This window comes from Pecten maximus, chromosome 12 (assembly GCF_902652985.1).
Source record: "Pecten maximus chromosome 12, xPecMax1.1, whole genome shotgun sequence".
NCBI lineage: Eukaryota > Metazoa > Mollusca > Bivalvia > Pectinida > Pectinidae > Pecten > Pecten maximus.
Genome location: NC_047026.1, coordinates 28,829,489 through 28,855,994, shown reverse-complemented (window position 1 = coordinate 28,855,994; position 26,506 = coordinate 28,829,489). Strand labels below are relative to the sequence as shown.

The window sequence follows — 26,506 nt, the reverse complement described above, 5'->3', positions numbered from 1 at the left end:
TGTATGTTTAAATTGAATACTTTGACCTTGACCAATCCTGGTACGTGTAGCCACGAGCTAGTTCTATGACCTTGTATATTTATTTGTCACTGATCAGTGTTACTACCCTGAGCTATTTCTGTGTCCTTATTCAACTTTAAATAATGTAGCATTAGTTTACATGAGTGGTATGTGACCTTGACTTTTCATTATTATATGAACAATTTTCAAATCCCTTCTCACTGAACAAAATCATCCTATACTGTATTATATGAACAGGGACTTGGCACAGATCAATTCCAAATCCACAGTCCATAATGTACATGTATCAAGCTGATCCATGGGTTTGGAATTGTACAAAGTCCCTGTGTGCTGTATAATGCTATGACATCTTGGCATACCTTTATATGTCCTTATAACATCATTGTGGCAATCACAAACATAGATGAAATTTTGCTTTAGATGGGCAAAATGGCTAAAAAATGAATTTTCATGTCTATAGTTACAAATGCCCTTTGTTCTTAAAAATATCTTCAAAATTCATAATTTTTTTTTTAATCATGGAACTTTTCCAAATCAATTTTTTGTTTGTTCAGGAAAACAGAAATAATTGTCATATTTTGTTAATAAAATATGTCAATAGAACTGGTAAATATCAGGAAAGGTGAGAAGTGTTGAGACAAGATACATATTACATAAGGCCACAGTGGCTGGTAAGTTTCTTCTTTTTGTATTGCATCTGTATGTTACTGAAAAAGGCTGAAATTACTAAAAAAAAATCTCAGCATGGAGAAATAGTTTAATGTGTTAAACAAGTGATCTTACAAAGTCCCATTCTGTAACTATTGAATCGGCTCCATATATGCATCATGGAAAGCCACTACCCAAAATTCTTTACATCAGAGAAAGATTCAGGAAACCATATTCTTTCTTTTCTTTGCATTTTAGTACCGTAATACTGTATAAATAAATATCAGTTTTAATTATATGACAAAATTATGCATGTTCATGAATGAAATAGAGAAGTGTCATATTGTTAAGAGTAAAGGCTGTAATCATCAAAAGTATTATACACACGTTACATGATGATCTTTGAGATCAATTTAACATTAGTCTCAAATTGTACATTTGAAATTGAAGTTAATTAATTTTCCAGTCTGTAGACGATGCTGAAATTAGGACTTACTATAATGGCAGAAAAAAATGTATATAGTTTTTCTTTTCTGACATTATAGAATATTCAATACTATCTAGATATATCCTGTGTACTTGAAAACAGGTTTTTAGTTGAGTTATATATATAATATATCTATGATACTGTACAAATAATACTGTTTCAAGTCTAGTAAATTTATTACTATATTATGCAAGCTCTGCTGAGTTTTTTTTTAATTCTTTGCCAGACCTGTTGTAATTTAGATTCTTTGTTTACTCCCAAAAAATACAACCATGATGATGATGAATAGAAATTGACAAGTTCAATAAATTGGCTATAGACTGACTTTGGTGGTGGTACCACTTGTATTTCACCTCGGCAAGTCTGGGTTCAATGCTCAGATCGGACAAAGCTTAATAATGAAAACAGAAGCCCAAATGATAATATTCTTCCGTGTTTATTCACATAAAAAAGAGACACTTGTAAAGATACAGATCTGTACTGGAGAATATTCATAATAAATTGCAATCCTTTTTATTCCATGATTGACATCATTCAGACATAAAGACAACAGAAACCTTAAACAAATGTATAATACATAGTATGTATATGACCTAGCATGACATTACAGCACGAACTCCTCACTATAAATACACTCTCGACTAGATATAATCCAGCCAGCACTAATCAAGACGCGCTATCCACCTGGACTTGTTTAAGCTTGTTCAAGCTTGACAAGCTAAACTAATAACTAATAGGCGAACTACTGGTTCAATTCTGAATGAAAATTATTTCAGATTTTACACTAATCCCTGAATTATGATTATATATGATAACCACTGCTGGCCGGTACAACACTAACTCGACCATCCCAATCCAGTCACCGCCACTAACAATGAAAGTGGCTCTATGACCTGTAACAATAAATACATGTACTGATCATTAATCGAACAAATCCACAGAAAACTAAAAAAAAAAAAAAGGGAAAATGAAACTAAAATAACAAAGCACTAAATACAATAATATATAAACACAAAAACTGCACAGTTCAATGACTAACTGATTAAACTCCACGGAAACTTTATGTATCCCATACAGTTTCTTCTTCTGTATGTTACAGAACAGTTTCCCTTTTTAGTGTTAATGTAGACAATATAATCTGTCCCCGAGTATGGGTAGTAGTAGTACTATGTATTTTTTAAAATACTAACTTGAAGCTTGCTTTTTGTTTTCTTTGATGTTCCATCCCTGTTTGAAACCACTTTTTTTTATTACAGTATACCAAACCTAAACAGATTTGTATAGCAGCTGGACTTTTTAGTCCTGCTGTCAAGCCAAGAGATTAATCAAGACCACAAAACAATCTTCATTCAGTAACTAATTGTATAAGATTCATTGAATACTTACTATGTGGGCGAAAATAAAATAAAATCTTTGAAGGAGTCTTCATGATTGAGACAAAGACTTCAACTTAATCAATAAACACTTCTGTATACACTCTAAATAAACACTTCTGTATACACTCTAAAACAAAATTAAATTGCAGCAACAATTTCATTTCAGTAACAAAATTCTTTACACAGAATATGCAACTTTGAAATGTACATATGGCATCTGATTTGAAAAATATATAGGAAGAAAGAGGAGAGAATGGATGTCAAGACGGACAAGAAAGAAAAAAAAAGATTTAACATGAGAAAGGCTATTAAAGAAAGGAAGAAAGATTTATGGAAAGATTTATAGAAAGAAAGCAGTATTTAGAGCAGATGTTGATATACAAATCAAATAAGAAGGCAAATTATTGCAACCTGTCCATATATAAATGCTCTTTTTTATAAACTAAGTGATAAAATTAAACGGCAGCCATAACATGTATAGTAGGGAAGGAGACAGATGTGTATAACATTCCACCATTACACGAATACAAAACTTGGCAATTGTATGTGAAAGAACCAGATGATGCACAAAATGGTGAAATTGTGAATAAAGAGTCATAACTCTGCATACAACTAGTCACAAGACACACGACACTCGCCAAAAATGTACCGAATATTTGTTTACTAAGCTGTATTGGTGCAAGCCTCTCATCCTATAGGTACTCCCACACAACACTCGTCCATTGTAATCGAGTATATTACGTATGCTCCATTTGAAGTGATACACTTTTACTAACTTCAGTCTCCTCAGCAATACTGGTAGGACTCGGAAATTCAACATGCAGTTACTGTGTACATATGTAAATCCGGGTTACAGAATCTGTCTGGATACTAAGGTAATATTTAGAGTAAAAGCAATGACTATGTATCCGTCCATGTCAACATCCGAGCTCTTTTGCTCTGAACTTGGTAGCACACTTGAGGCTTTGGTTAAACAATTGCCAGTCGTTCAGAACATCTAGCAAACACAGATCAATAGCACATTTGAGTACCAGATTACAAGTGTATTATGAAGTTATTCATCTCACACCTGGGTAAATTCCTTGTTTGCATTGTGTAACAACTTTCACGTAGATCATAGCACCTTTGAGAATCAGATTCAGTCTATGTTGAAACTTTTGCCAGTAACTCATCACACATCTGGGTAAGTTCCTTGTTTTCAGACATCTGAAACAACAAGTAGAACAATATAAATATAGAGAATCTCAAAAAATAACATGTTCATGCCAATTTCACATCCAAGATAAATGTTTACAGAGAAACATGTATCTACATAATGTATTTAGTCAAGTTTATCTAAAGTAAATCTGTCAGAAACCTGTCCAGATATTATGTATAGTTGTTTAATTTCACAGGGCCAGTATTTTGAAATTCACGGTAGGAAAATTCTTTCGGTTACCTAGGTAGTTATTTTTCCACTGTATGTAATGACTGCAATACAGCGAAAACTAGAACTGTCGTCCAGAGGGCACACTCATACCCCCCGCCCCTCTGGTGAAGATTTTCCAACAAAAATCTGTTTTCAGTGAACGGGTTACTACGGCAACCTAAATTTGTGGGGAAAAAACCTACATGCATATGTACACATTATGAGTCCCTAACATTCCTGTGTATTTCAAATGAAATCAGTTGATAGCTATATAGGAGTTGTCAGAGTTGTCTTGAAAAAGTTTTCCACAAGAATATCGGTATTGAAACCTGAGAAATATCATACATTCACATTTACACATGGTCCGGACTCCCTATCACTCCTGTGTAGTTTGACTTGAAGCAGTTCACAGGTTTATGAGGAGTTGACTGGACAAAATTCCCCCTCACCCAAAAAACAAAGTATAGTGACCTGGTTACCATGGTAACCACAAAATTTTAACATGATATAGATTACGCACATCTACAATGTATAAGGGTTATTGCCATAAAGTTTCGTTGAAATTCCCTCAGTAGTTTAGGAAGAGTAGCTGGTACATCGTTGTGTCTACAGACGGACAGACAACCCGATTCCAATATACCCCCCCCCCCAACTTCTAGGGGTATAATAAATCCTTCCTCGAATATTACCATCTAGACAGTAGATCTTCATATTGAATGTCAATGACATAGTTGTAGCTAAGTTAACATTCTATAAAACTGAGAAATAGAAACCTTGTTTAGAGTTGTCTGTAGGATTTTGAGGATAATAGACTAGTGCGACTTTACACTATTAGTACCATACATTACTATCAATGTATTAAATGTATAGAGTTCCATGTAGTATTTTGAGGATGTTAGAATAGTGCAGCTTTATATTATTAGCTCCATACATAACTATCAATGTAAAGAAACTTCTCACCTTTTGATCCACAGTTTTCTGCAGACTCTCTATTTGCAGTTTGTCTCGCTTTGTCCTGGCCTCAGAGGATGTTGTTATTAGATTCAGGTCAGACTTTGCTTTTGCTAGTTGTTGTGCAAGTCTGCAAGTAGAACAAAATCACAATTGAGTTTCCTAAAAAAGAAGTCTATATATCAGATGTACATGCAGTGTCATGCCTTGGTCATCATGATCATATAGCCAGGACATGTCAATTGCTGTTAACGTTGTTCCTTCCTTTGAGAAAATAGCCTAATTAATCTCCACTTAGCTGGCCAGTATATCACAGAAACTTGACATATCAATATATTTAACAGTCTATAATATATATACAATGTATATATATATAAATAAATATACATATAAATACAATACTATATCAGTAAGAACATTTTTAGAACATATTTGTCTCTGATCTTGTTTTAATAGAGCAAGACAAAAAGCAGAAATAAAAGTGAAATAAGTTGATTCCCCTCTAAACAATTTTTTATCCCATTCAACTTTTGGGGATCTCTGGAGGAGTTTGCAGTGGACAACAGCAAACAACAAATCCCACCAAAAGACAAGGTTATCTTGTACTACATTGACAAATCATTAGCTAGTAGATACAAGTGCAATCAATGATTGTGAAAGCTCACCGGCGGCAGCAATCACACTATGCATTCATTTTTTATGTATGTATAAGCATGTCATTTTGAAATTGTATGTCACATAATATCGCTCCTAGACCTCTAATGGATGTATAAACCAAATAAGAAGAGTGTGGACTTACAAGCTTCCAAAACTAACCCCCTATAATCTTTAAAGTGGGTGTCAAAAAAAGTAAATCCACTAAATGGTAAAATGCCAAAAATAAATCACAATTTTTTTCTGCATGATTTTGCCATAACATCACTCCTGGATCTCTAATGAATGTATAAACCAAATTAGAAGGGTGATAGGTGTATAATTTTGGACTTACCCCCAAAATTTTAAAGTGAGTTTTGGTGCAAAAAAAGTAAAGTCCACAAAATGGCAAATTGTAAAAAATCACAATTTTTTTCTGCATGATTTTGCCATAACATCACTCCTAGAACTCTAATGAATGTATACACCAATTTAGAAGGGCATGAGGTGTATACTTTTGGACTTAAAAGCTTTCCAAAAACTTACCCCAAAAACTTTAAAGTGGGTTTTGGTGCAAAAAAAGTAAAGTCCACAAAATGGTAAAATGCGAAAAAAGCTTTCCAAAAACTTACCCCAAAAACTTTAAAGTTTTGGGGTGGGACGCGGACGCGGACGCCGGGGTGACAGCATTAGCTCTCGGTTACTCGTAACCGGTGAGCTAATAAATGTATGTAATAGGAGACCAGTCCGGAACTCAAACCTGGGACCTCTGAATTCTAGACGGATGCTCTAAGCATTTGAGCTACCTGGCCACCAGCGATCAGCAGAGTCCTGTTCTGCTACATACCTCCCCCATTTAACCTGGCCACCAGCGATCAGCAGAGTCCTGTTCTGCTACATACCTCCTCCATTTAACAAAGTCTTTGCCTCCAACAACACACAGGCAACCCAATACTACCTTCTGTGAGTATTTTAGTTGAGCTACCTGGCCAATGGAGATCAGCTAATTCCATCCAGTTCCCCGACATATTAATACCATATCTGACAGATCCGAAATAGTTCTCAGAAACAAAATATTTTTACAAGAGATTTTGCTTAAATCTAAGTTTGAATGGATGTTTATATGAGAATAACATTTGCACAAAAATCTCATGTTCATTTATTGTTGTAGATCTATGGAATTCAGTTACTGGTTGTGATGACAACATTAGTATAATTATACTCACTCTGTGATTTTCTCCTTACTCTCTGTTTTAACTCCTGTCAGAGCTTTCTGTAATTCCTTGGCATGTGCAGTAAGAGTTTCTTGATTCTACAATAACAAGCCATCAAAGGTAAACTGGTGACCATGCAATCTGAAGTGATTTTAATATGTACAGTGGACCCGCGATAATCCGGACGCCGATAGTCCGGAAAACTCACAGTCCGGACGGAAATGCACGGGAACGGATTTCTGTAACGTTATTTGTACTCACCAGTCCGGAAATTCGGATTCCGATTCCGGAAGCCAATTTTGGGAACGGAACGTACTTTTCATTAGTAAATTTCCCTCAATAATCCGGACGATTTTTTCACCACGAGGAGAAAAAAATGTCGGGGCAAGTCACCCGTGTCGACAGCTGTACAGACTATCGCTTGACACTGTGCGTAGTCATAGCGACCGCTGCCAGGTCATAGCCCCGGGTGTTTACCTGTGTTACAATGTGTAGCTTTTGTTTTTATAACGGTACATTGCATTTTCTCTACGACCTAAATGTTACAGAATTTATGCACAAACATACAGTACGTGATACGATAATTAATCAATCTCAAATACATGTAATAAATTTATGACCGGTAATTAACATCATTAACACTTGTATTGGGTAAACACGGATATCGGCTTTGTAACACCGTTACATGAAACGAAAACTCATTGAAAGATGCATGTTATTAATTACATACACATTTACGTATTAAGCAGTGATCACAAGAACTGTGTTGATTACAAACAAATTAGTCAATAGTCGTCTGATACTTAGGCCTAACTAAGCGTCACATTGTTAAGTGAATACGGGTTTAATAATTATCGGACATCTTGGGTAGTTCTCGCTGGTATCGCGTACTTTTAAATAGATAGCTTGGGGTTTCTGGTACGTAAAAATCATAAAAAAACATGGACTGACGGTAAGTTGTAAAATCCGGGTATTTTATTTAAGGAATTTAACATTTGTAATTTCTACTTGTTTGTGAACCTCCGGGACGTGACACATGTGTGTTGTTTTTAGGTCACATATGCCCCCTATAAATAAAACAACTTTCACTTTACATGTTCTTTTAAAAACATAGTTTATTTTTTACTTTCTACAAAACAAAACAAGAAACTTTCTACAAAACAAAACAAGAATCATATCAGAAACATAAGTATATTTATTGTTAAAAAGTCTGACAATTAGACGTGTTTATGAAACGTCCCGGATTGTATATAATCAAGGGAGATAACTCTTACACGACAATTTTTTTGACCTGGGACACGAAATTCGGCAGTCCGGAAAACTCGTAATCCGGACGGTTTGGACTGGGAACGAAGGTGTTCGGATTATCGAGGGTCCACTGTACTATCAAAGATAAACTTGTAATTTGAAGTGATTTTAATACTACCAGAGATAAACTTCTAAACACAAAAACTTAAGATTCCCAGCATCACTAATTTCTAGTCACTGGACCATAAATTCTGAATGAGGTTTGGTTTAAGCTGTCCAACAAGCTACATTTTTATCTGTAGCTGTCCAACACACAAATAACAGGTTCAGATTAATCATTACTAAGAATCAACATTAATAATCCTGTAAGTTCTACAACTCCCAAGTTAAATATGTGTTGATATGTTATTAATAGTTTATTGTGCAATATATTATAAAAATTCTAAATACCAAACCGGCCAGTGTAGCAAGGCCTGTTCTTACATTTCCTTCACCTTTTACTGCCTCACGATAGTGCAGTCCTCTAGATATAATACACCCGTTTTGACAGTGAACTGTTGTGTCCCCAAACTACATTTAAGACATCATAATGGACAAATAATTTCATTTTCAGTCCATTGATTTATATTGTGACATTGCCACACAACTGTAAACATATCCCCATAGCTACTCCCTAAAAAACGGGTTATTTACAACCTGAAGGCTACACTTACCTTGACATAACCACTCAATGCTTCTTTCAGTTTCTCATTTCGTCGATGGAGTTCTGAAAATGCCTTTTCTAAAGATTGTGTGTCTTGTACAGCCTGAAATGTACCAGATATTTAACATAGCATTTTGTATTGACATATCAGAAGACAATATAATATAAGGAAAGTTTGATTTATCTTGATTCTATTCCTAAACTAGTGCCCACACATATCTACTGAATTCAATTCAAACTGAATAGTGTTGCTCCAAGGACTTATTACAGTATTTTTAAGAAAACAAACAAAACAAAACATAATCTTCATGAAATAACTGATGCTCTGGACCAAAAGGTGCCAGTAATCAGACAACACATTATCCTTCTAATAGGTTAGATGTCATCACATCCCTACAGACTAACTCACCTGATCTCTTTCCTTCTGTAGCTCAGTTGTGGCTGTTTTCCCGTTCTCTTTCTCCTCTGTATAAAGACAAAGTTTGTCATTAATAAAGTTTGTCATTAATACACTGTGAATGGATGTTTGATACGCCAGTCCAACAGGCAGCTGCTATCCTAACAGGCCCTTTAGGCCTTTCCAATGCCTACATTAGTGTATATCCTTGATAGTATTGATCCATTCATATGGAAATATTTCCAGCATCAAAAGAAAAACACTTTTCTGCATCAAAAAGTAAAGTTGAACATGAATTATGGTATAATGTTTGTAAGATTGAAAATTGATGTCACAAATTCAATTCACAAACTATCAGTTTAATAAAGACCCAACAAGAACAATCATACCAAGAATGATTTTTGACTTAACTGAAGACATTTTAAAAAACTTTCCCAAAAACATTTACTGACTTTTGATCGACAGTTACTATTCCACAATATGTCAAAGAAAACAATAATTAAGAAAATTCTTTAACAGTAAGTAAGGAGATCCTAACTTTCACTATGTGCACAGGTCCAGGATATGGATAATTTATGTCACACACAAATCACAACTGATTTGATGACAATGAAATATTAGTGGCATCACAGTTTTGTCTGTTTGGCAAATTCAAATACTTCCCAAAACCAGATGTGTCACCTCTTGATACAATATCGATGTCCTGGATATGGTCGATAGGAACTGGTAAATGTTTAAATTACTGTTCTTATTTTTATTTGTCAAACTGTTCTAGTTTGCAATGAAATACATGCCCCTTATCATGCCCTGTAAGCACAGTGATGCAGCGCCAGGTCAGATGAAGACCAGTGTCGCAGATAGCATTGTGAAAGGATAAGAGAAATTACAGAGAAACCAACTGAATTGCATAGTAGTTATTTACATCTTATAACCCACTTTTATTTACAAAAAAAATCTCCATTTTTTCCATTTTTGTCTTTCTATCTTAACTTCAGGTGTTTGCATAGACATTTACACCAAACTCTGCTTATTTGCATAAGAAAATTATGAAAAAAAATCTATATTTTGAGGGTATAATTTTCATGAAACATACTGATATTTGTTTATATAAAATGTGCTTTCAACTTTAAATCCATCTAGTAATCAATTTTGATCATGTTTCGTTTGACTGAAAGTCTAGTTATTTCAGAAATTATTTAATTAGTTTTGATTGATCAATTCCGTATTCTATGTATTCATTAACTTCCATACCATTATCAATGCTTCAAAGATACAAAACGTATCCTGACCGGTCAAAATATATCAATTCTCCAAAACGAACCCTCTCTAAACAGGCCAAATATTCATGTATCATGCATGATCAGTTTAGAAGAGTTCCATTGTAGTTGTTTTGACATGATTTCACAAGGTCAAGTGGTTTATATCTAAAACAATAGTATAACAATTCATTAAAGAAACAGTTGAACTTACGAATCAGCCCTTCCACTATATTTTCCAATTCCTTTGAAATATTCCTGAAATAGAATTAGAATAGAGTTAAAAACATGAAAGTAAAAACAGATCATCAGAATTCGATAAACAAAAATATACAAATAAAACAAAGCCAAAAATGGCTGACAAAGATGTAATTTAACCCCTAAAAATGGCCAAATGTGAATTGCTACCTTTTGAGTATTGTATAAACAGGATCTATTGTGTATTTTATGAGGAATCACGTTAGTTCTATGTACAGCAGACACTCACCTCTACAAAGCTAGATATGATAAAAGGATAAAACTGAATTTTGTAGGCACAAACAGTATCAAAATTATCATTATTGGTATATATGCTGATTCTTTAACAGTAAAACTTGACCTATGCGATCCTTTTTCAAGTTACAGTCAGGCGGTCACAATATGATAAGAATATTTCTATGACCCACCCCATTAGCTCTATATCTGCTTGCTTCTTTTCCAGTGTTTTGTTTTGTTCCTCTATCTTTGCCTTGAGTTTGTCGACCACCTTGGTCCATTCTCGTTCTAGTAATAGCTTCTGGCCTTGGAACTCGAGGAATAGGGACGTCTTCAACTCACACATGTCCTTGTCTGTATACTGTAGTACCTGGTGATACAAGTGTATGTCAGTTTGTAAGGAGAAGGAAGTGTGGATGAAAGTGTTTAGAGCCTCATTCATGAAGGGCCCCATACTTCATTAAAAAGTTCAAATATTCAAATTGTTCCAACATTATTTTTTTTAAAAGAGAACTTCCTTTCTCTTCTTACTCTCATTTCTTCCATCATTTATATTGAAGTATTGTTTATAAATGTTGTGTATCGGGATCATTACCTCAATGATATTGTCATCAGAACCACCAGCTAAGTTGTCCGCTGGTTCCTCGGGCAGGTTTGAATTGACCTTTACAGGTGCAGGCGTAGTGGACTGTAACATAGAAACAACATCAGATACAACAGTATAACAGCTAACAACAAAATAGGTCACCTTCCAAATAACACATTACCACCTAAAACATAGATAGCCATCAGACCGAGACTGACATCTGGAGCATTTAGTAAATGTACCAGCCTTCTACACAGATAGCCATCAGACCGAGACTGACATCTGGAGCACTTAGTAAATGTACCAGCCTTCTACACAGATAGCCATCAGACTGAGACTGAAATCTGGAGCATTTAGTAAATGTACCAGCCTTCTACACAGATAGCCATCAGACCGAGACTGAAATCTGGAGCATTTAGTAAATGTACCAGCCTTCCACACAGATAGCCATCAGACCTAGACTGACATCTGGAGCATTTAGTTAATGTACCAGCCTTCCACACAGATAGCCACAGACCGAGACTGACATCTGGAGCATTTAGTAAATGTACCAGCCTTCTAGGTAGATGCAAGGTTTCAGTCCTGTCCATCTGAAACTAAATGGCTGAACACTGCTAGTTTGTAGCATTTCTACAAAAAACAAGGTTGTTTAGCATATACATATACTAGGAAATGTTGTATCATTCGGAGAAAGGAGCACATCTGGTTTTAGGGCTGCTGTTACTGGACAGAAAACACTGAGACTGAGCATCATTAGCTCAGCATTACTCTGGCTAATATATCAAGTAATTATCTACTTAAACAATGACTTTCAAATGCCTCTTACTAGAATTTAACTAGTGGTACTTCTTACTGGAATTTAACTAGTGGTGCTTCTTACTGGAATTTAACTAGTGGTGCTTCTTACTGGAATTTAACTAGTGGTGCTTCTTACTGGAATTTAATTAGTGGAAAGGTACACGGTTATGTTGTATGTCACTGCATCACTTTGAAAACAATGCCGCATCATTTTCATACGTGAAGTAATGTTGACCACAAGACTCAACAAAATCCCAACTTACTGTATGCCTGGTGCATTTGCTATATAAAATCCAACAACAAAACATTAATCTAAATGTTGATGTCAGACAAACGGACTGTAGTACGCTGATCTTTAAGCTACATTACAATCTGGCCATAAATAGGTCGCCTTTTACCTTTTTGACACTACGTGGGGGTGTATTGGCACACAGGAGGTCGAGCTGAGGTTTGAAGGCTTTCGGGGTGGTTGGAATACTCCCAGGTGTAAATCCAGTGTGCTGGGGGCGGCTGGAGATATTAGCGAGACGTGACATCTGTTTAGGTGGCGTGCCCATCAGTAACATGCTCTCCTCAGCATTACACCTACAGCACAGTGAAAAGGTGTAAAACAATACTCCCAAGGAAGGAGATATTTCACCTGTACCAGATTCAGGAGGAATGATGGCAGAAAGAAATCTACCGATGATAGAGAAATGAAATGTAATGTATCATTTTATTTTCAAACCATGTATCCCCCCCCCCCCCCCCCAACCATTTGATATTATACACTGAGCCCTGGGTGACAGTCTGCTTGTAAGCACTGAGGCTAGCACTCAGATATAGTGGTAAGCCACAACCATATACAGTTACTATAACACCCAAATACCAAATGTATATCCCCCCCCCCCCCAATTGAATATTATACACTGAATTAATGTCCCTTGGGTGACAGTCTGTTTGTAAGTGTCGAGGCTAGTGCTCGGATTAAGAGGTAAGCCATGACACCCAAGTGTCCACTTGGTAAGAGTACCGGTAGTATCATCTCTTGGGTTGGAGATTACTGTCCAATTCTCAAGGTTACACACTCACACATCATAAAGACTCTTTCCAGACAGACTTCTTCTTGGCATATTCATGATACTGGCACGCTTCAGTAAATTCATACTTGCACGGCGAGGATCTGTAGATAGTAAATGAAATCTCCTTAAGTGTGTCAGTTCAACTCTCATAAAACCTAAAAGTGATCTAGTTCAAATCAGATCTGCAATAACATTCTTCCTACAGTACCTAAGGTACAAATCTAAGAATAGCTGAGATTTTATCAATATTCAAGTGCAAAGTACTGCAAACATTAACGAATATAGAAATGTAATGTAATAAATTGTACTAAAACCTTAACATTTAGAAACCAACGCTGACACCGACACTGGGGTATCACCATCTCTTAAAGAGGGGAGCCAAAACATGTAATAAAATGTACCAAAACATTGCTTTCCATAGCACTTTTGTTGAATCTTTAGTTTAAATGTAGACAGATGCACATACCAGCGGCTGGCAGGTCGACCAGGGGATCAAACTTGACGTACAGCGACATTCGGGCAAGGTCAGATGCTTTGCTCTCCTGGTTAAAGAACAAAAATTTAAAATTTTACTGAACTTGTACAAAAGCTGGAGGTTGTGAACAAAGTTTCACGACAATAAGATTAAGACTGAAGTTGGTAGAGTGAGGATGTCCAAATACTATTTATACTAAACTAACAGTGACCTAACATCTAATGCCATGTACTTCAGGTTTCATGATAGATTAAATCAATGGAGCAAGGAAGTCATTGGGGTATGCATGGAAGAACAGACAGATCCCCGTTATCCTGTCAACCACACTTAGGGATAAAAAGTTGATGGAAAAACTATCATAACGACGAATGTGGTACACATTAACACTGATGTGCCATTTTATCATGTGTGTCTAAGACTTCACTATACTCACAGTGTTGCTGCTGCCAAACTTCTCGAGCACATCCAGGAATGAAGCATCGTTGAACACTAGGGAGATAAATAAACAAACACATTGTTTGTACGGAAAAGCAGCTTTTGAGAAGAATGAAAACAGCCCCCAAATAAAATTTTAACTTTCCATGTACTCTACTGTACTAAAACATGTTTAACATTGACATAAATGTACAGAATGTTGTTCAGAATGATTCTGATCATGGAGTGATCCTTGGCATAAAATAACCTCATAAACATCGTACAAATGAAGGTATCAATAAGTCTATTTATCAGGCAATAAGTTCATGTTTGGTCCTTCCCCCACCAAAATCTATTGTTTAAGTCTTTAAACAAAAGCTAATTCAATGTCCTGCAATAAGCCCACCCTCTACTTTAAGCCAGACTTCTAACAGCAGAAATATGGCATGAAAATATTTATTTTGGTTTGTTTGGTTTGTTTTTGTTTAACGTCCTATTAACAGCCAGGGTCATTTAAGGACGTGCCAGGTTTTGGAGGTGGAGGAAAGCCGGAGTACCCGGAGAAAAACCACCGGCCTACGGTCAGTACCTGGCAACTGCCCCACGAAGGTTTCGAACTCGCAACCCAGTGGTGGAGGGCTAGTGATAAAGTGTCGGTACACCTTAACCACTCGGCCACCGCGGCCCCGAAAACATTTATGTGTGGCCTCCTGAACTGTATACAGGATAAATACATTATCACCTTATACTGCCATTTATTTTGAAACATACCGCATGCTTGACTACTAACTTGTTAAAAAAAATTCAGTAAGCTTACAAAAGGACAGGTGAGAGATAGAATGAGTACATTGACAAATGATAACCACAACCCGATTGCTTGTGACTAATTTCCGAGGATTACTGACCACAAAGCAGGGCTACTGGCCTAACAGGGCTGGATCACAATTAACCACCCTAAATAATATCACATCAGGGTAAATCATGCAAAAATAAATTGTAATGTGAACCGAGTGATCATTTCATATCCCCTGGCTACATCTTTTATTTTATAATCGATGGGAATTTTTTTGTAGACTTACAGCATTCTGTTGCCGGCCGGAATTCTTCATCAGAAAAATCAGGGACACTTGATGCACTCTCTTGAACAGTTCTTTCCTTGGTAATGTTAGGAAATTCGCCCTTCAAAATAAATAATATCACAAAGGTATCAATAGCAGGATTAGTGTATCAAGTGTACATTATATACATGGGACTTATTCAGCCTTGAGGCTTTTAAAAAAGAATGCATGGGAGTAACAATGCCTAAACATCTCTGATCGTCCCAGAGGGAATTAATTTTCTACTGACAACAAAAGTAACATTATGAAAATTAATTTTCTACTGACAACAAAAGTAACCTATGAAAACAGGTCTATAGTTTGGTTTATTGTGTTTATCATCCTATTATCAGTCAGGGGCATGCCAGGTTTTGGTGGTGGAGGAAAGTCGGAGAAAATTCACCAGCCTAGGAGGGTCAGTTCCAGGCAACTGCCCCACGTGGGTTTCGAACTCGCTACTCAGAAGTGGAGGGCTAGTGATAAAGTGTCGGTACATCTTAACCACTCGGCTACCGTCGCCCCACAGGTTTCATAGAAAATGTCCATATCTCCATGTCACAATTCAAGAGAGGAAGTTATTGGGTAGATACAAATTTACTATAAAAAATTTAATCGCATCAAAGAGAAAGACAGGCCAAAAGACATAGCTGTAATTTTAACAAGAAGGCAGTCACCAGGTGTTACATTTGTGTACAAGGACATGTACAGCTAACAATCTAAACACACAAGGCAAAATGAATCATTCCAGTGAGTACCTCACCTTCAGATAATTTCAGTAATCAATAAACTTATACAATGAAGTCATTGTAGCAGAGTATGAATTATATATGCGAGACCAGGGCCAAGTTGTTTAATAGGTGATTAGGCTTATCAGTTTAACAACAATTTTAAAATCATGAGAAAATCATTTCTGGTAAAAATAATTTGACAAGATTTTATGAGACTTTTTATGTAAAACTCCTCATTCTCGCCCAAATTGCCTATATTAAGGAATACAAATCACAGACAAAGGTTTTGAAGTAAAGGAGAAGTGATGTTTTCACTAAACCAGTGATTAAGCTCAATATTCACCTTTTGAACACCCGGGCCCTGATTTTAATGAATGACATTCACTACATCCCAAAATGTACTTTTATTAAAACAGACTTGAGAAATCATCAGTAACACAGTACGTAAGTGTGAAATGGCCAGTGATACAGTGGTAAGGCTCATAACTACATTTACAACTGGTCACATGTCGAGAGGTATTTGCCAGCAAAATTAGGCACCTTAATTAGGTGACAGAATACATATTCCAAGTAATACTATAGAATCTAAAATGAAAGATTTGTCTAATATGAACATTCTATACTATGCTGTAAGATTTGTCTAATATGAACATTTTATATTATGCTGATCATATATACAGCAGATGAATTATCACATTTTTATGTAACTTACCTCAGGAAACTTGTTCTCCGAACTTGACAGGCCACTTCTGGAAAATATATCCTGTCTATATAAGCATTTAGTTACAGGGAAAACAAAGCCCAACGGACATCATTAAACACAAACAGAATGAATTCACTTGACCATAAAACTGGTACAACACAGACAATTATCACTATAGGAAATACTGTTTGTAAACAAGGTTTTGTAAAAAAACAAACCTGAAAGCTAACTTAATATAATAATTCCCCACAGGAATACAACTCCTAATATAGTACAACTACGTAAGGTACTGAACATGAATACCAAGTCTCATAAATTTATGAACAAAGCAAATATGAAAAATAGAAAATGTCTGCAAGACAAAATTGCCCCTGCTGCCACTTGACACCCCGAAACCTCAGCAGTTCCTGAGATTAGCTAGTTACATTGCATCGGGACGAGATGGGACAGGACGGGATGGGACAGGACAGGGCGGGACGGACATGAGTAACACTATATGCCCCCCACCCCCCACAAATTTCATGGTTGGGTAAAATCAGGAAAAGATCCTACATCTTATATTCATTGCAAACCTTTTTTGCATACAACTGTATGTATTAAATCTAAAATTAAATTACAGTCACTAAAGACACAAACAGACTGTTAATATGTACCTTATCAGCACCAATGGAAGGATTAGGAAAAGAATGCTTACACTTGCTGTGCAGTCTGTGACATCATCCCAGGCAAGTTGGAGACTTTTACTTCTGTAGGTGCTTGAGATGATGGAGAATTCGGAACCTTGGATTTTGTGGAAAAGGGATCAATCATCGGATCGTCTGTTGCCTTCGCAGGTGTCGGGGAGTTGGCCACCTTGGATTTGGATGAAAAGGGATCAATCATCGGATCGTCTGTTGGTTTCGCTGAAGACGCTGGGGAGTTGGCCACCTTAGATTTTGTTGAAAAGGGATCGATCATCGGATCGTCTGTTGGTTTAGCTGAAGGTATCGGAGAGTTGGCCACCTTGGATTTGGATGAAAAGGGATCGATCATCGGATCGTCTGTTGCCTTCGCAGGTGTTGGGGAGTTGGCCACATTGGATTTTGTTGAAAAGGGATCAATCATCGGATCTTCTGTTGGTTTCGCTGAAGACGCTGGGGAGTTGGCCACCTTAGATTTTGTTGAAAAGGGATCAATCATCGGATTGTCTGTTGCCTGCGCAGGTGTCGGGGAGTTGGCCACCTTAGATTTTGTTGAAAAGGGATCAATCATTGGATTGTCCGTTGCCTGCGCAGGTGTCGGAGAGTTGGCCACCTTGGATTTGGTGGAAAAGGGATCAATCATCGGATCTTCTGTTGGTTTCGCTGAAGACGCTGGGGAGTTGGCCACCTTAGATTTTGTTGAAAAGGAATCAATCATCGGATCGTCTGTTGCCTGCGCAGGTGTCGGGGAGTTGGCCACCTTGGATTTGGTGGAAAAGGGATCAATCATCGGATCGTCTGTTGCCTGCGCAGGTGTCGGGGAGTTGGCCACCTTGGATTTGGTAGAAAAGGGATCGATCATTGGATCTTCTGTTGGTTTAGCTGAAGGTGTCGGGGAGTTGGCCACCTTGGATTTGGTAGAAAAGGGATCGATCATCGGATCTTCTGTTGGTTTCGCTGAAGACGCTGGGGAGTTGGCCACCTTAGATTTTGTTGAAAAGGGATCAATCATCGGATCGTCCGTTGCCTGCGCAGGTGTCGGAGAGTTGGCCACCTTGGATTTGGTGGAAAAGGGATCAATCATCGGATCTTCTGTTGGTTTCGCTGAAGACGCTGGGGAGTTGGCCACCTTAGATTTTGTTGAAAAGGGATCAATCATCGGATCGTCTGTTGCCTGCGCAGGTGTCGGGGAGTTGGCCACCTTGGATTTGGTGGAAAAGGGATCAATCATCGGATCGTCTGTTGCCTGCGCAGGTGTCGGGGAGTTGGCCACATTGGATTTGGTGGAAAAGGGATCTAAATCAGCCAAAGGGTCTTTTCTTGCTGTTACTAAAGATGGAGGAGAGCTAGGTACCTTGGATATTGTTGTGATTGGGTCATTTTCTAATACCTTTACTGTCCCCACTTCTAGGTCTGTTTCTGTAGCAGGTGCTGATTGTTTGTCTGTGTTTGATTTGTCAGTACTAATATTTCCACCTGTATTTTCAGAACCTGAAACCATTTGGGAGTCAGGAGCTCTGGCAAAGAGTTCAATATCAAGATCATATTTGATATCCGATATTTTTTCTTCATCTGATTGAGAACTGACATTCTGTGAAACTTCTAAAGAATCAGATGTTTTAACATTCGAGACAAACAGATTCTCCTCCTTGGGTGCTCCAGGCACAGGAGAATTTAATACACTGGATTTTGTTGCAAAGGGATCACAACTGTTTAATTCATTAACAGCTAGAGACGATGAAGACAAGTTGGCCATATTTGGCTTCATTGACATGGGGTCTGAAACTTCAACACCTAATGTCTTTTCAGAAGTGATTACAGATACAACTGCAGCTGGACTGGTCACATAGTTAGAAAGGTGGACAGTGTCCAAGGACTCGGGCCCTGTTGGTAATGAGAGCTGGTCTGCATTGTTATTTTTAATCGGGGTTTGCAACTGTGAGCTTTTTGATATCATTTCATCAGGCGGCAATATTGGAGAGTTACATACATTTGCCTTAGTAGCAAAGGGATTTGAGTTATTCAAGACTGCAGTAGGTGAATTCATAACCTTAGATTTTGTAGAGAATGGATCACTATCATCAGCTTTCAAAGGTCTCTTGGGTGTTGTAACATCTTCATTCACAGGAAATGATTGGGAGTCACATACTGTTCTTATGTCGGAATTTACATCATAACTATGTGCTGGTAACTTGGTTGGAAGAGCATCAGCTAAGAAAGGAGAATTTGTAACCTGTGACTTGGTTGCAAATGGGTCTGTGTTCTCATCAAAGTCCAAACTGTAAATACCTTGTTCCTGCCCCCCACCAACATCAGGAAGGACCTCAGACAACAAGTCTGTGTCAACCTCAACCTCTATGTCTAGTATACCCTCTGGTGCTTGTGAGTCAAGTATACCTTCGACTGCATCTGTTTTAAGAGGCGCTTGTTCTGCAACATCTTTTCCTCCGTCTTCTGCTTTGCCGTCTTTTTCAACATTTAACACAGGTGAATTTGTCATAGCAGCCTTTGTCTGGAATGGATTAAAACTGTCTAGATTATCAAAGTCAATAGAGTATGCCCCTTTGCTTGCCGGGAGTGGAGGAGATTTTACCAATGTCACAGGGTTGTCCTCAACAATTTCCTGGCCTAATGCTTTGTCCTCAACCAAGGTTTTATTGCAAATAACTGTGGTTTCTATTGCAGTTTCATCACAGTCCATTGGTTCATCATCAACTAAATCCTCGGCTTCACAACATTCCATGCTAACATCAAGTATTCCTGTAGCAGCTGGTAGGGCTGATACAGGCAAAGTATTAGCTACCTGGTGTGGGGCTGATACAGGTAATGTATCGACTACCTGTTGTGGGGCTGATACAGGTAATGTATCGCCTACCTGTTGTGGGGCTGATACAGGTAATGTATCGACTACCTGTTGTGGGGCTGATACAGGTAATGTATCGACTACCTGTTGTGGGGCTGATACAGGTAATGTATCGACTACCTGTTGTGAAGCTGATACAGGCAATGTATCGACTACCTGTTGTGGGGCTGATACAGGTAAAGTGTCAGCTACCTGTTGTGAGGCAGGACCAGAATATCCCAGAGTATCAGATGTAGCTTTTTCAGTGTCATCACTGGCATCAAAAAATGTCTCATCATCACTTTCATTTCCAGGCTTTTCTGTTGTTGACTCACTGCAATAACAATCATATAGCAATGTAAGTACGTGTGATTGCCATTGGAGTTAGGTTTCTAGGGCATTGAAAAGGTTTACATAATCTGTACATTGAGGTCTGATTTCCAGGAGCCAAAACCAATTTAAGCAATTCCAGTTCCCCTAACTGAAGACATTTGACTTATAAAATACATGTTAAGTACCATCAGTGAGGAATATGACCCAATTATGTAATATTTTGTCATCCATAAAAAGTACTTATTTGGTATCAATAAAAAAAGATGTGCATTGATATCAGGATGAAAGGGTTAAATTAATCTGAATACCTACATTAAAGCAGTTCAATGATTCAATAGGTGGTCGTCTGTGATCTATAAAAAAGTGTCTATCACTCCTCAAGGCAAGGAGTTGATACTGGAATCACACTTCCAACACAAAATTTTCCCTAAGACACATGTTATATCACAAGTGATTAAAAAAAAACCTTGGAAAAATAAACTTGTTTATAAATGACACATTTGTCTCAGTTTGGGAAAAAACATTGATGAATTGAAAAGATTTTTTTTCTGAATAAACTGCACATTTTGTGAATTTGGCTTTTAAAAACACAAAATAATTTCTGTTGGGAAGCTGGGAATAGAGACAATTTGCATTAACGGCCCCAAATAGCCTTTACAAAAAACCCTTATGTGGCATTCTCATAACTGAGCAATATGTGAAATTTATTTGCATCCTGAAACACAAAACAAAGACATGACGTTTGATCAAAATTTGTTTTAAAATCATCTGATGACCATGATATTCTTAATATAGTAATTGTGAACTTAACCTTGGCACACAAACACAAAATCATTGGAGACATGAGGTAGGTATATATGTGCTAATCCTGGACCAATATGAAATTTCATCAAAATCAGTTAGTATCTGTGACTTTGACCTGCAACTGGGCACCCAGAAACATGAACACATTTGAGGTATTCCCATATACAATATATATATTAACTATATTGATAAAGTTTGATCAAAATCTTTAAAATGAAGTTGCCAGACTTTGATGGGGAAAAAAAAGAGAATACTTTTGCATGAACACACAAATTCCCTCCAAATCTAAGATTTAAGAAAGACTGTAGCTTGCTGTTGTAGCCCAAAAAGTAAAGCTCCAAAAGTGTTGTAATGTCAGGGGAAAATAACATAATCTAAAAGTATTTCAGAATTGTTATTCTATAATTAGTCAATATTCAACTTCAAAAGTGTCCACACAAAAATATGCCACCTATAACAGTTTTAAATTAACAGTTCTAACTTGTAAACTTCTAAATTGTACAATGCATGTTTATATTGGACAGTCAGCACAAAAGGCACAGTAGTGGTGTACGATTAAAGACCTTTAATTGAAAAGTTGGTGTTTTAAAGACGGATGTGAAATACTGTTTGTGTCAAAGAAACATGTTTATTAGAGTATGAAGTTCTTTAATAAATTCATATCTTTACCTTTTCAATATGGGAAGTTTTTCTACCAGGTTGTCGAGAATATCTCTGGCACACTCAATGTTTAACATGTGATCTGTTTTGGTGACAATGGCTGTCCTCTCTATCCAGTTTTCTTTCTCATCCAAATCAGCAATCTTTTCGTACCGTGTGGGTGTAACTTTCTTCACGGAGCGAGGTGTTTCAAACTTCACCTGGAAAGATAAAAGTAAAGTGAGTGGGGCTCACATAGATATATTTCCAAACCCTATCAATAAAACAGTCCAGGGGTTCCTGGGATATCTTGTACAAAAGCTTTTTATTTGTAGTCAAATGAAGCCTTTGATATTTAACCCTGACAGATGACCGTGTAGAATTTCTTGCTGTGATGTTATGGTGTGAATGTGATCTGCTTTTGTCCAGGGGTTCAGGAGCTATCATAAATATATACTTTTTCTATCACAAACATTTTTTTTTTCCATTTCAAAAGTGGTCAACTGTGACAAGTCACCTTCGGCCTTTAACTTTGACTGATGACCACCAAAATCCTACCAAATCTTACATTCAATCTAATCAATAAGATTAAATAACTCATCACCCTACTTGTACAATTAGCCAAGATCAAATATGTGTGTGAAGTACAATCTCACCTGGAGAATTCACTGCTATGGTTAAATGGGTGTGTGAAGTATGATCTAACCGTGAGATTTCTCTGCTGAGGTGGTATTGAAGAAAGATCTCACCTTGAGATTTCTCTGCTGAGGATAAATAGGTGTGTGAAGTAGCAGTAAGATCTCAAGTTTGTTTCTTCTTGCTTTTTTTTTATGCTGAGGTTTGTTTAGCTGTTACGAGCCAAGAACTAACCTTGAGATTTTTTTGCTGTGGTTTGGGTGTGTGCAGTTGCATCAGATTGCCCTTAGTGGATGGCTTTAGGATGGAGTTGACCACCACAGGTGTCTGCATCAGTTGCGGAGGCAGAAAGTTCTCATCCCCAGTCAGGGTATCATTACCCTCAGTCATAGAGAACTCCATCAAATCCATATTTCATTTGGATGGAAAGTAGCAATTGTAGGCCTACAATTAGAAGGTTTGAAATATAGAAATACTTTTATCCATTATATGTGCATTATCATGTTCATCTATTGATGCACTACATGTATATAATTACTGGTTAGTTCTCAAAACTTCTCTCCAAAACATGACATGTGTATATCATAGCATACCCAATCACTGTTTGACTTGAGATGGTGCACAGGAAAAATTAGTGTAGAATTTAGTCTCTGAGTTTAATTCTGTTGACACAACAGTTTTACAGGTTGGACATGTACATAGCTCTGTATATGTATGTAGGTAACAGACCTGCATTTCAGTAACAGTTGCTACTTTGAGTAATAGATAAGTTACCCAAATGCAGGATAATTTAATTTATTAATCAATTTGAAATGGAAACACTTAAATTTCTTGTATACCTTTGTAACAAAAAAGCGTGTCATATTTTTAATATGGCCCCATAACCTAAGCAACAGGGTACATTTTTAGACCAAAAGGGAAATAATTCAGTTTTTTTTTTTTTGTAAGACACCAATGTTATCACCTCCATTGATTATAATGGAGCTATAAATATAAAACACAGGTTAATTCATGCTCATCTCTGATATTTGCACTAAATGCTCTCAATGGCTACCCTGTGCAGTCAATGGAGAGCAAAGCCAGCGATATCAATCTTAATTTTAGCACAAAGTTCGGCCGATCAGTTTAACCTGTTCCTTGCAAAATTCTTCAATGCATTAATTATAAATAAAAGATCAAATAACGATACATGTGAACGAAGTCCTTTTAGAAGCTGTCCACAATAGGCTACTACTTAAGATAGAAAAATATGGAATAAATTAAAGGGTAAATTTCCAGTCCTAGACTGGATCAAAAGGTTATTGTCAGCATGCATGAAACAGCAAGTCTGCATGCGCATGAATGGGGAACTTATCAATATCTTCATGATGTCATAAGCAGCATTTTGTTGTTTTTGATATTCATTGACAACATGCTGGAAGAAGTCGACACAGCAGTGTTCATTTTAGATTTGTGAAAAGGGGGGCCATTAGGCCCCCTTGGGTTGAAAAAATGGGGTCATTGGCCAAAAAAGTAGGGCCAAGGTAAAAATTACACGAAAAATGATTTTAGTCTGACCACTAGTACTGTTATAAATTGTTTTGTTTTATTTTTTTCTTCTAAATCTTCACATGCACATCAAAAATTCAAATGTCAAGTCAATATCACATCAAGAAACATTTAATAAAAGTAATGTAGTATTACCAGTATAATTTGTTTTGTTGTTTTTTTTCTTAATCTTTCACATCAAAATTCACACAATTTCACATCAATGAATCATTATGATCCAGGAACAATGAACTTATCAAAAGGACCAGTCTGGTCCAAAAACTTAAAAGTTGTCATCATCATTGTATGATCAAACAGTTCAGAGTTGCTTAGTTCATTTCATAACCAGGAACCTCAAGTTAGGAAAAGATTTTTCTTTGTTTCTTTGCCTTCCAGATTTTAACACTTTCACTAAAGTTAAACTCTTTAACTGGCAGTCCTTCAAGTGATACAGTTAACAGGTCATCAACTGTAGATGGCTTTATCCTGTTTCTGTAGCTACTTTTGATTCTGTTTTGTCCACTAAAGCTACATTCACAGTCAGCAGTGTGAATGGGAGCTGTCAATGCCAGCCACAGTATTCAATTTTCTCTGAAGACGCCATATCAATGAAAAGTATAGGATGTAATTATAACAGAGACAGAGAAGAACTCTCGAATGACATGGACATCATTTCTAAATGGACCGATGTGTGAACATATTGCAAGCACATATATTGGAAACTTCCCATGAAATTTCTAACTACACTTACATTATACAATACTGAAAATCATGGTAAAAAGGAAAAAATTACCAAATGTTATTCAGAGAAATTAAAGACCTTGGTGTAATATTCGATCATCAATTAAAATTCAGTCACCATGTGTTTCAGAGGCTGTTAACGAAATAAATGGATTATATTCAGGACGTTCACCTTTCAGAATAAAGAAATGTTTTAAGTCTGTATAAAATGCTTACCAGTCCACATTTGGAATATGCATCATCTATGTGAAACAATTGCTAATCAAGGACCAGATGACGACTGAAAAAGTCAACCCAGAGGAGTTAATTTATTGTGAATGGCTAATCCCACTTATCCTATAAACAGGCAGATATTGTAAAATTTTACAAAACAATCAACAATATTGATATTGTTGATATAAGGACAGACGTGTACAATATCGCCCGTTACTGCCAACAAAAATATTGAAACATACAAGTTACAAGTGTAGCGGAACTGGACAGGGTCGATCATCGGCGACCAGGTAGCTCAATCGGTAGAGCATCCGGCTAGTGTTCAGAGGTCCCGAGTTCGAACACCGGTCTGGCCGTGCATTTTTCCACTCCTGTTACATTTGGTGCCAGTGACCAAACCTTGTTTCATGTGAGTACTTGACAAGGGGATAACCGAACCTGGGTTATGAGTTGTGAAGTCTTCGGGGTCGAAGACTTAAAAAAGGGAGGGAAGAGTGTAGCGGAACTGGACCGGGTCGATCATTGGCGACCAGGTAGCTCAATCAGTGGAGCATCCGGCTAGTGTTCGGAGGTCCCGGGTTCGAACCCCGGTCTGGCCGTGCATTTTTCCACTCCTACTACACATGTATGTCACGTTTATTGTGTCTGGACTAAACCAATGATCACCAAAAACAGATTCAGTAGTAGAGTAGTTGATGTACGGAACAGTTTGGGGGGAAAAGTGATATGCACAAGTCCTCTGGATTTATCAAAGTCACGTCTGAATCAACATTGGCACAATGAACCCTCCAAAATTTGTTAGTGCTCACACTTTATGCACTCGTTGGACGGAACTGATCACCAGCCCTTATGTGTAGTGACAGCAGGATAGATTAATGCTGTCATTCAGACTAATTTATGAAGAATCAGTTAAAAATTAAATTATTAAAAAATGTTTTTGGGACGGGGTTGAACATGGCTGCAACCAGCAGTCATCATGAGATGCCATTATGCCAACGAGGCTATGATATTGATAACCTATCAGGATATCAACATTACACAATGCCACTATTGATGTTATAACTGAGTGTCTGTGGGTCAAGAATTGATGATCATACAATCAAAATTTTGACTCGTCTCTTGGAAATGGAGAGTACATGTAGACATGAGGGAATCAACACTCACTACAGTCTACACTAGCTACAGAAGGCGAGCAGGAGAGGTTAATGCGGTTTGAAGGCATTAACGATGGGCGCAAAATAACCAGTGGCAATGTATAACAATTTGACAGATGTCCTTGCAATTGGCACGATACTCACTCTAGATAGATCTATAATCGTAATGATTGTGTGTTCCTAATCAAAACAACTGTTTCTCGTTTCAAAAGCCCGCTAATCTGTACTGCGCATGTGTTAAAGATTGACCATTTGAGTT

General features: G+C 37.1%; 1 protein-coding gene across 3 annotated transcripts; it reads right to left on the bottom strand.

Moving 5' to 3' along the window:
* Positions 1-1,122: 1,122 nt before the first annotated feature.
* On the bottom strand, positions 1,123-26,474 carry LOC117339515 (mucin-2-like). Of its 3 annotated transcripts, XM_033901163.1 has the most exons (19): positions 26,392-26,474; positions 22,847-23,056; positions 22,007-22,197; positions 18,341-20,534; positions 17,373-18,190; positions 16,688-16,724; positions 15,230-15,329; positions 14,170-14,225; positions 13,728-13,803; positions 13,272-13,362; positions 12,599-12,785; positions 11,412-11,504; positions 11,008-11,186; positions 10,557-10,600; positions 9,099-9,154; positions 8,700-8,792; positions 6,751-6,836; positions 4,901-5,021; positions 1,123-3,738 (listed from the first exon to the last, which is right to left on the bottom strand). In XM_033901163.1, the coding sequence occupies exons 2-19, from the start codon at positions 23,021-23,023 to the stop codon at positions 3,676-3,678; spliced, it is 4,662 nt and encodes a 1,553-aa protein (XP_033757054.1). In that variant the 5' UTR covers positions 23,024-23,056; positions 26,392-26,474; the 3' UTR covers positions 1,123-3,675. The 3 variants fall into 3 exon arrangements, with proteins under 3 accessions (XP_033757054.1, XP_033757052.1, XP_033757053.1); XM_033901161.1 differs by having other exon boundaries at positions 17,373-20,534; XM_033901162.1 differs by having other exon boundaries at positions 16,688-16,721; positions 17,373-20,534.
* Positions 26,475-26,506: the final 32 nt, after the last annotated feature.